Here is a 10892-nt window from a genome sequence, read left to right as displayed (position 1 = left end):
CCTTTTTCTGTAATTTTGGGTTTAATCCACGGTTCTCCTCCGTTTCACCTGGTAGTTCCAGCAATCCCGAGGTAGAGGTCGTTCATTGGGAACTGTGCACAGTCTGGGCCCAGGTTCAGAAGAACCTATAGGCGTCGCAGAGCGTACAAAAAACTCAGGCTGATAGAAGACGTTCTGCTAACCCCTTGTTTATGGTCGGGGATCTGGTGTGGTTATCGTCTAGGAACTTGCGCCTTAAGGTCCCGTCCAAGAAATTTGCTCCCCGGTTTATTGGGCCGTATAAGGTCATTGAAGTCCTCAATGCTGTCTCCATCCGACTGGAGTTGCCCCCATCTTTTCGAATACACGACGTGTTTCATGCCTCCCTCCTTAAACGCTGCTCCCCGTCCTTGGCTCCCTCGAGGAGACCTCCTGTTCCCGTTCTCACCCCTGAGGGGGTGGAATTCGAGGTGGCCAAGAGTGTGGACAGCAAGATGGTCCAAGGCTCCCTCCAGTACCTGGTCCATTGGAGAGGATACGGGCCTGAGGAGAGGACTTGGGTACCCGCCCGGGATGTTCACACTGGGGTATTGGTCAGGAAGTTCCACCTTCGTTTCCCCAATAAACAAGGTCCACTTAGAAAGGGTCCGGTGGCCCCTCATAAAAGGGGGGTACTGTAAAGGATCTGCCAGGCACAGCTTCGGGGTTAACGCCCATAGGTAATCAGTCGGCACCTGAGTTTATGTCTCTGAGACTGACTCCAGCTTCCACCACTCAGGCTGGCAGGCTTAGGAGTGGGAGAGCCTATCGCAGCCTGGCCAGACTCAGCTAGCTCCCGCCCTCTGTCTATTTATACCTGCCTTTCCTGTTCCTCCTTGCTTGTGATTCTTCTCGTGTGGTGTTTCCTGGCCCAGCTACAGCTCCTGACTATTTGATCCTGCTCCATACTGACCCTGGCTTACTGACTACTCTCCTGCTCTGCGTTTGGTACCTCCTGGTTTTACTCGGCTCGTTCACCTCTCTTGTTGCTCACGGTGTTGCCGTGGGCAACTGCCCCACTTCCCTTAGCTTTGCGTACCCTTGTCTGTTTGTCTCGTGCACTTACTGAGCATAAGGACCGCCGCCCAGTTGTACCCCGTCGCCTAGTTGCAAGTAGGCAGGGACAGAGTGGCGGGTAGATTAAGGCTCACTTGTCCGTTTCCCTACCCCTATCATTACAGTCAATGTCGTATAGATGCTAAATGACATATCAGGAGAATGACTAGGAAAGGCTGGGCCCAATAGCAAAATTTTGACTGCCCTGCCCCTCCCCACAACCAACGTGGCTTGTAGCCTAGTGAATGGTGGAGCTGATAGCTTCCAGCTCCGCCATAGTATTCAATTCTATCTGCGTCCTGAGGATGCAGTTACAATTGAATGTGGCAGTGGCCCGGGGCACAGGACCAAAGCTCCGGGCATGTGGGGGGCCCGTGCCACCAGGCCCAGCACGTAAATGTTCGTTTAAAGAATCTTTAAAAAAAATTCTATGTGTCAGGGCGAGTGGTATGAGCCCAATCATGTTGCGGGTCCCACAGCAGCAGCTATGGCTGCCTAAGTGGTAGTTCCGCCACTGACGTATATATTTGCATCCCTATTTTTAAAAGTATCCATGCATGGTCTGACTGTGGTGGTTTATATGGTTATTATCAGTAGCATTTATGTATAATATGTGTATATTATACATATTATATATAATATAATTGAGGGTGCCCGTGCTACAGCAGTAGCGATGCTACTACGGGGCCCGTGCCGCCGAGCCTCTAACATTCATGGGCCGGGCGACACAGGCCCTCTCATGGGGGGGAATCGCTAGCACCGGAGGGGGCCCTGGTGTAGCGACAGCCACCCCCTCTTGCAGTAATTATACCTTTGTCTATACCACGCAGGTACAAATACATTCATCAGCGCTGGATAGCTGGGCACCCGACCATTCAGCGCCTTACAATGACGCTGATTGGCAGGGCAAATTACTTGCCCCTGTGAAGGAATAATCAACGCCTTTCAACGATGATAGTGGCGCAATGACGTCATTGCGCCGCTTCCGTGCTTGAAAGGTGCCGACTGACTGGGCAAGTCATTCTGCCCTGCCAATCAGCGCCTCTGCACGACGTGCCGCGTGCGTCGTTCAGCTCCAGCAGTCCTGCTCAGAAGAGAGCAGATCTGCATTGCCACCAGACAGCGCGGGAATGGGATCAGGGTGAGTATGTAATTTTTTCTACTAAAACTGAGTGGCGTTATCTACAGTGGGGGCTCTATCTACAGGGGGGGGGGCACTATATACAGGGTGGTCTATATGTAAGGATGTGGGCCACTATATACAGAGGGGTCTATATGTGGGGATGTGGGTCGCTATATACAAGGGGGGTCTATATGTGGGGATGTGGGGCACTATATACAGGTGGTCTATATGTTGGGATTTGAGGCACTATCTACAGGGGGTCTATATGTGTGGAGGTGGGACAGTATATACAGGGGTGGGCTATATGTAGAGCACTATCTATAGGGAGCTATTTGTAGGGCACTATCTATAGGGGTGGGCTATATGTGGGACACTATATACAGGGGTGGGTTACATGTGGGGCACTAGCTACAGGGGGGCTATATGTAGGGCACTGTATACAGGGGTGGGCTATATGTGGGACACTATACACAGAGGGAGCTATATGTGAGGTACTATCTACAGAGGTGGGCTATACGTGGAGCACTCTCTATAGGGGAAGCTATATGTAGAGCATCTCAGTTGTTCGGTGGTTAACACTATTGCCTTGCAGCTCTGGAGTCCATATGTGGGCACTATCTACAGAGGGCTGTATGTGGGGCACTATGTACAGGGGCTTCTATGTAGGGAACTATCTACAGAGGCTCTATGTGGGTCACTACAGGGAGCTATGGGGGCACTATCTACAGGGGGCATGGTGCGGTGTGTGTGTGTATATGTGACACAGTGTATGGTACTATTATAATCAGGGACACAGCGTATGGCGCTATTATAGTTAGTGGTGCAGTGTATGGCGCACTATTATATTTAGAGGTGTTGAGAATTTTGACTTCATTTATAGGTGCAGAAATGTTTTAAAAGTGAGAAGCTGAAGATATCTGAGCGGAAAACTGCAGAAATGGTTGTGGCCGGGAGAAATCCATCATAGAGGTCTGGACCGGAGGGAGAAGAAAAGAACTAGAATCTTAGAGGTCACCGGTGAGTCACTTAATGTAAATGTTTATTCTGCCTCTAATCAGTACTGTAGTCACTGTATGATCTGCAGCGAGATGATGGGTGGTATGATTTTTTTTTTGTGAAACAGCATCTCCCAGGATATCCTTACTATTCTTCGGGCCATGCTGGGATCTGTAGTTTTACGCCATACAAACCCATGCGGCAGGGTTTGTAGTAAACTGAGCTGTATTTGTTCTAGTGTTGTATACACCGCATTCCAAATTATTATGCAAATCTTATTATTCGCTGATTTTCCTAAATAGTCGATGCAAATGACTGTCAGTATAATCTTCAAGCCATCAACTGTTGGAGTATAATGCAAATTTTATTGAACAAATCTAATGATAACAGATTTTTTTTTTAGAAGTAAAAAACTGAAAAATGCACTGTTTCAAATTATTATGCACAAGAGATCAAAACATTTTAAAGGTTGTAAAGAGAACTAAAATGGTAATTTGTTGAATTTGCAGCATCAGGAGGTCATATTTACAGAAATCAAAAGCTCTTTCAATCAAAAAAAACTTAACAGGCCAAGTTACATGTTAACATAGGACCCCTTCTTTGATATCACCTTCACAATTCTTGCATCCATTGAATTTTCGAGTATTTGGACAGTTTCTGCTTGAATATATTTGCAGGATGTCAGAATAGCCTTCTGTTTTGATGTGAACTGCCTCCCACCCTCATAGATATTTTGCAAAGGTTCTCAATAGGGTTGAGTTCAGGGGAACATGAGGGCCACTCCATGAGTTTCTCTCCTTTTATGCCCATAGCAGCCAATGACACAGAGGTATTCTTTGCAGCATGAGATGGTTGGTTGTCATGCATGAAGATAATTTTGCTACGGAAGGCACGGTTCTTCTTTTTGTACCACAGAAGAAAGTGGTCAGTCATAAACTCTACGTACTTTGCAGAGGTCATTTTCACACCGTCAGGGACCCTAAAGGGGACTACCAGCTCTCTCCCCATGATTCCAGCCCAAAACATGACTCCGCCACCTCCTTGCTGACATCGCAGCCTTGTTAGGACATGGTGGCCATCCACTACTCCATCCATCTGGACCATGGGGCTTGCACGGCACTCATCAGTAAACAACACGGTTTGAAAATTAGTCTCCATGTATTTCTGAGCCCACTGCAACCGTTTCTGCTTGTGAGCATTGTTTAGGGGTGGCCGAATAATAGCTTTATGCACACTTGCAAACCTCTGGAGGATCCTACACCTTGAGGTTCGCGGAACTCAAGAGGCACCAGCGGCTTCAAATACCTGTTTGCTGCTTTGCAATGGCATTTTAGCAGCTGCTTTCCTAATCCTATTAATTTGTCTGGCAGAAACCTTCCTCATTATGCCTTTATCTGAACTAACCCATCTGTGCTCTGAATCAGCCACAAATCTTTTCACAGTACGATAATCACGTCTGAGTTTTCTTGAAATATCCAATGTTTTCATACCTTGTCCAAGGTATTGCACTATTTCACGCTTTTCGGCAGCAGAGAGATCCTTTTTCTTTCCCATATTGCTTGAAACCTGTGGCCTGCTTAATAATGTGGAACGTCCTTCTTAAGTAGTTTTCCTTTAATTGGGCACACCTGGCAAACTAATTATCACAGGTGTCTGAGATTGATTACAATGATCCAAAGAGCCCTAAGATACAATACCATCCATGAGTTTAATTGAAATACTAATAATTAAATGTTTATGACACTTAAATCCAATGTGCATAATAATTTGGAACAAGGTGTATATGTACTGAGCTTGGTACTGGGGCTGTATATATGTACTGATCTTTGTTCTGATGCTGTATTTAAGTACTGAGCTTTGTTCTGGTGCTGTATATATGTATGAGATCGGTTCTGGTGCTGTATATATGTACTAAGGTTTGTTCTGGTGCTGTATATATGTATGAGCTTGGTTCTAGTGCTGCATTTATGTACTGAGCTTGGTTGTGGTACTGTATATATGTATGAGCTTGGTTCTAGTGCTGTATTTATGTACTGAGCTTTGTTCTGGTGCTGTATATATGTGCTGAGCTTGGTCCTGGTGCTGTATATATGTCAGAGCTTGGTTCTAATGCTATAGTTATGTACTGAGCTTGGTTGTGGTACTGTATATATGCATGAGCTTGGTTCTGGAGCTGTAATTATATAGGATATAATTATAATAACAAAATTGCAGGGCAAATGGAATAGTTCTCAATTCATTGTATATTTCATGGGAACCAGTCTGGTAGTTTTAACCCCTTAAACTACCACCATGCGGTAATACATGACCTGATAATATTTCCAAATTCATGTTTTTTTCAGATGCCGTAAAATCTTTAAAATCCACTTTTAAAATGGCGCACACTATATGCTAATTACTCATTAAAGGGTCGGTGCCACTGTCCTGAAGAGTCAAATAGTCCTGCCTCCAAACCCACCTTTCGATGTTTGATTGATATCCCCCTGACTGATACAACTTTCTCGGATGTGCCATTGCCTTGTGGCACTATATACAAGGGTGGGGCTGTGTGGCACTATACACGGGGGGGCTGTGTGTCACTATACAGAAGGGGGGGCTGTGTGGCACTATACACATGGGGGAGCTGTGTGACACTATATACAAGGGGCTGTGGCTCTATCTACAGGGGGCTGTGTGTGGTGCAATCTACAGTGGCCTGGGTGTGGCACTACTACTAAGGGGGGGGCTATACGGCACTAACTACTAAAGGGGCTATACGGCACTAACTACTAAAGGGGCTTGCGTAGCACTATATAAAAAGGAGGGGGGCTGTATGGCACTATATACAGTGGGAGCTGTATAGCGCTATACACAGGGGGGCTTTATGGCGATATCTACAGGGGCGCTGTATGCCACTATCTACAAGGGGGAGGTGGGGACGCTTTCTGCAAGCGGGGTGTGACACTGTCTATAGGCGGGGCTGTATAACACTGTCTACAGGGGGGCTGTATGGAACTATCTATAAGGGGGCTGCTTGTGGCACCGGGGGCGGGGGGGGGCAGTCAAGAGTTTGCTATGGGTCCCAGTCTTTCCTAGTTACGCCCCTGCATGTATATACATATATATATATATATATATATATATATGAATATATACAGTGTGTATATATATATATATATATATATATATATATATATATATATACACATCTTTAATACACAAATCTCATCTTTTTCACTTCGTGGTGAATAAACCTACAATTCTCCTTTGAACATTGGAAGTCCTGGTGCTTGGTCCTATTTTTATCTTTATATATATATCAAGGGGTGGAATATATAAGACAGCATGTAAACAGTCTATTCTTAAAGTTGATATTAGCATCATGTAAGCAGGAAAAATGGGCGTAAGGATCTGGGCGACTTTGACAAGAGCCAAATTAGACGACTGGCTCAGCTACCAGTAGATCACAGTCTACTGTTTTGGCCACCAATGCTGTAGACCTTTTTTTAAAAAAAAACAAAAAAACACTCCAGGGTTCAACATTTTAAAGGCATAGTGTACAATACATCTTTTAGACCTCAATAGTATAAGATTTCAGGGCACATTCATTACCTAACTGAGATTTGGTTGGTACGTTTTCTAATGGCTAACACATGTGTCCTAGATCCTGTGTGGTCAAGTAATATGGCAGCAGAACTGCTAAGTGGAGGTGTATTAAGCTAGGGGAACAAATGACAAGTCCTATAGAAGAGATGTTGAGTGCAGCTATACAGTGTAGTGTGCAGGGTAAGGTGAAAAAGACTGTATATTTTATATCTGATAATAAAAATGAATTTGATGAAAAAAGGCTTTAGCACTGATATCCAGATCTACATAATGCAGCGGTGCAGAAATTGCTTCCAATGTCCAATAATAACCAAAATGCATTACTTGATACTGGCCAGAATTCTCTATATCACATGAGTAATGATAGCCCTCTGGGTAAAGTTCCCAGTTTCTTGTGCGGAACTGTTTTTGATGTCTTGGAATTGATTGAAAATATAATAATATTAAGATTTTGTGTTCATGAGGTTAACTCCATCTTTTAAAGATATTTCTTCTATGTACTTGGAAACCTTCTTCCTATGTGAAGGGCTGTAAAGGCATGAAATGTTATAGTAAATATTACAAAAACACATGGACAAAACTTTAAATCAATACTTCTTTTTTTTTTTGCCTACCATAATAAAAAGGGAAGAGCTCACTGCCCTCAGACTAACAGGCAACCATGGTCGGCAGAAGTTGTCAGTCACTGACTGATTTCTCTGCATATAGATATCAAGACCAGGGAGGAAGTGACATATGAGAGGCCACTTGTTTACTGCTCATAGCCCACTACCTGAAAGCAGAGAGTCCTGGACCCAAGATTTAACATACTGACTGTCACCGTTTATGGGTGCAATCTCCAGTTGGAATAGTTTACGGGTACTTTCAGAATGGCACCATTTATGGGGCATTCAGGCTATGATTATAGGACATACTCCAGCTGGTACAGTTTAAAGGTCAATTTAGCTCTTGTTATGGGGGGGCACTCTCTTGCTGGCACTGTTTATGGAGGCACACTCCAAATAGCATTGATTACGGGGTACTCTGGATTTGTTTATGGGGCATTCTCTAGTTGGCACTGTTTATGGGGGTACTCTTTAGCTAGCATTGTTTATGGGGGCACGCTAAAGTCGGTAATGTTAATGGGACATTTTGGCTCTGTTTATTGGGCATTCTCCAGCTGGTAGTGCTTATGGGGGTACTCTAGCATTATTTATATGCGTGCTCTTGCCAGGGGCATAGCTAGGGGGGGGCAGGCGGGGCATGTGCCCCGGGCGCAGTTCAGAGGGGGGCGCAAGCGCCACCTCCTCCTGCACTATAATTGTACCTGTGTCGCAAGGACACAGGTACAATTAGAAGCAATGAATGACGGGGTACGTTCCGTGCCCGGCCATTCAGCGCCTTTCCACGAATGAAGCAACTGGTACCGTTTGTACCAGTGAAGCTTCCGTCGATGAAAGGCGCTGACTGACTGACAGGAAAAGTCATCCTGCCCAGCCAATCAGCGCCTTTCATAGACGCTGTGTTCAACCCCCTAGAGACCTGCGCAGAAGAGAGCAGGTCTCCATGGCTGCCGGACGGCATGGGAGCGGGAATAAGGTGAGTTTGAATATTATTATTTTTTTAATTGTAATAGAAGTGTGTGGCTGTATCGGGGGGGGGACGGGACTTTGTCTACACGGGGGGGCTTTATCTATGGGGGGGCCTTTATCTACGAGGGGTGTCTATCTACAGGGGGACTATATCTACAGGGGGGCTATATACTGGAGTGGGCTGTCTATAGAGCACCATATACAGGGGTGGGCTATAGCTACAGGGGGGGCTATATAGTATATAGCCCCCTGTAGATATAGCCCACCCCTGTATATGGTGCTCCATAGATATCCCCACCTGTAGATATAGTCGCCCTGTATACAGCCCAGCCCTGTAGATATAGCCCAGCCTTGTAGATATAGCCCACCCCTGTAGATATAGCCCCCCTGTAGATATAGCCCCCCTGCAAATATAGCCCTCCTGTAGATATATTCCCCCTGTATATAGCCCACCCCTGTATATAGCCCACGCCTGTATATAGCCCACCCCTGTATATAGCCCCCCTCTGTAGATATAGCCACCCTGTGTATAGCCCACCCCTGTAGGTATAGCCTACCCCTGTAGATATAACCCCCCTGTGTATATCCCAGCCCTGTGTATATCCCAGCCCTGTGTATATGCCAGCCTTGTGTATAGCCCAGCCATGTAGATATGGTCCCCCTGTAGATATGGTCCCCCTGTAGATATGGTCCCCCTGTAGATATGATCCCCCTGTAGATATTATCCACCTGTAGATAGCCCACCCCTGTAGATAGCCCACCCCTGTAGATAGCCCACCCCTGTATATAGTCCCCCTGTAGATATAGTCCCCCTGTAGATATAGCCCACCCCTGTATATAGTCCCCCTGTAGATATAGCCCACCCCTGTATATAGTATCCCACAAATAGCTCCCCCTATAGTGCTCCACAGAAAGCCCACCAATGTATATAGCCTCCTTGCACATATAGTCCACCCCTGTATATAGTGCTCCACAGATAGCCCAGCCTTGTGTATAGTATATACAGGGGTGGGCTATCTGTGGAGCACTATATACAGGGGTGGACTATCTAGTGGAGCACTATATACATGGGTGGACTATATGTACAAGGCGGGGCTATATACAGGGGTGGGCTATCTGTGAAACACTATATACAGGGGTGGACTATATGTGGAGCACAGGGGTGGGCTATATCTACAGGGGGGCTACATACATGGTTGGGCTATCTGTGGAGCACTATATACAGGGGTGGACTATCTAGTGGAGCACTATATACATGGGTGGACTATATCTACAGGGGGGCTACATACATGGTTGGGCTATCTGTAGAGCTCTATATACAGGGGTGGGCTATATCTACAGGGGGCTATATACAGGGGTGGGCTATCTGTGAAACACTATATACAGGGGTGGACTATATGTGGAGCACTATATACAGGGGTGGGCTATATCTACAGGGGGGGCTATATACAGGTGTGGACTATATGTGGAGCAATATATACAGGGGTGGGCTATATCTACAGGGGGGCTATATACAGTGGTGGACTATATGTGGAGCACTATATACAGGGGTGGGCTATATCTACAGGGGGGCTACATACATGGTTGGGCTATCTGTAGAGCTCTATATACAGTGGTGGGCTATATCTACAAGGGGCTATATACAGGGGTGGGATATCTGTAGAGCACTATACGGGGAGTTATTTGTGGGACACTATATACAGGGGTGGTCTATATGGGGGCACTATCTACAGGGGCTCTATGGCAGGACTATCTACAGGGGGCTCTATGGCAGGCTCTATCTACAGGGGGCATGGTGTGTGTGTGTGGGACACGGTGTATGGTGCTATTATAATTAGAGGTGCAGTGTATAGCGCTATTATATTTAGGGACGTAGTGTGTGGTATAATGAATACTTTATATTTATTTATAGGTGCAGAAATGTTGGAAAAGTGAGAAGCTGAAGACATCTGAGCGGCAAACTGCAGAAATGGGCTGTGACTGGAAGAATTCATCATAGAGGTCTGGACCGGATGGAGAGAAAGAACTAGAATCTGAGACGTCACCGGTTAGTCACTTAATGTAAATGTTTATTCTGCCTCTAATCAGCACTGTATGTCACTGTAGTCAGTGTATGATCTGCAGCGAGATGATGGGTGGTATGATTATGATAGGATTTTTTTTTTTTTAAACAGCATCTCCCAGCATATCCTTACCATTGTTCGGGCCATGCTGGGAGCTGTAGTTTTACGCCGTACATACCTATAGGGGTTGCACTAAATTGACCTGTATTTGTGCTGGTGTTGTATATATGTAGTGAGCTTGCTTCTGGGGCTGTATATATGTACTGAGCTTGGTTCTGGTGTTGTATATAGAACCATATTGCTTGTGAAATGTACAAATATTTTTATGCTCGAGTTACATAAAAAGAAATGACACGTCGATTGGTAGAGAAAACAAACACGGCGAGGGGAAAGAGTTTGGGGGGGGGGCACCAAACTGAATCTTTGCCCCGGGTGCTGGAGAACCTAGCTACGCCTCTGCTCTTGCTGTCCTTAACATAT

General features: G+C 45.7%; 1 protein-coding gene across 1 annotated transcript in view; it reads right to left on the bottom strand.

Annotated features, from left to right (window-relative positions):
* Positions 1–6776: 6776 nt before the first annotated feature.
* Positions 6777–10892, bottom strand: part of LOC142660236 (solute carrier family 22 member 6-B-like) — a 30027-nt gene continuing 25911 nt past the window's right edge. Inside the window, exon 10 of the mRNA XM_075836819.1 lies at positions 6777–7306. Coding sequence (XP_075692934.1) covers positions 7222–7306 — 85 coding nt within the window. The 3' untranslated portion in view covers positions 6777–7221. The remainder of the gene's footprint in view (positions 7307–10892) is intronic.

The sequence above is a fragment of the Rhinoderma darwinii genome, chromosome 9 (genome assembly GCF_050947455.1).
Source record: "Rhinoderma darwinii isolate aRhiDar2 chromosome 9, aRhiDar2.hap1, whole genome shotgun sequence".
Classification (NCBI taxonomy): domain Eukaryota; kingdom Metazoa; phylum Chordata; class Amphibia; order Anura; family Rhinodermatidae; genus Rhinoderma; species Rhinoderma darwinii.
The sequence above is the reverse complement of the archived record's forward strand: the minus strand, read 5'-3'. Positions and strand labels throughout refer to the sequence as shown.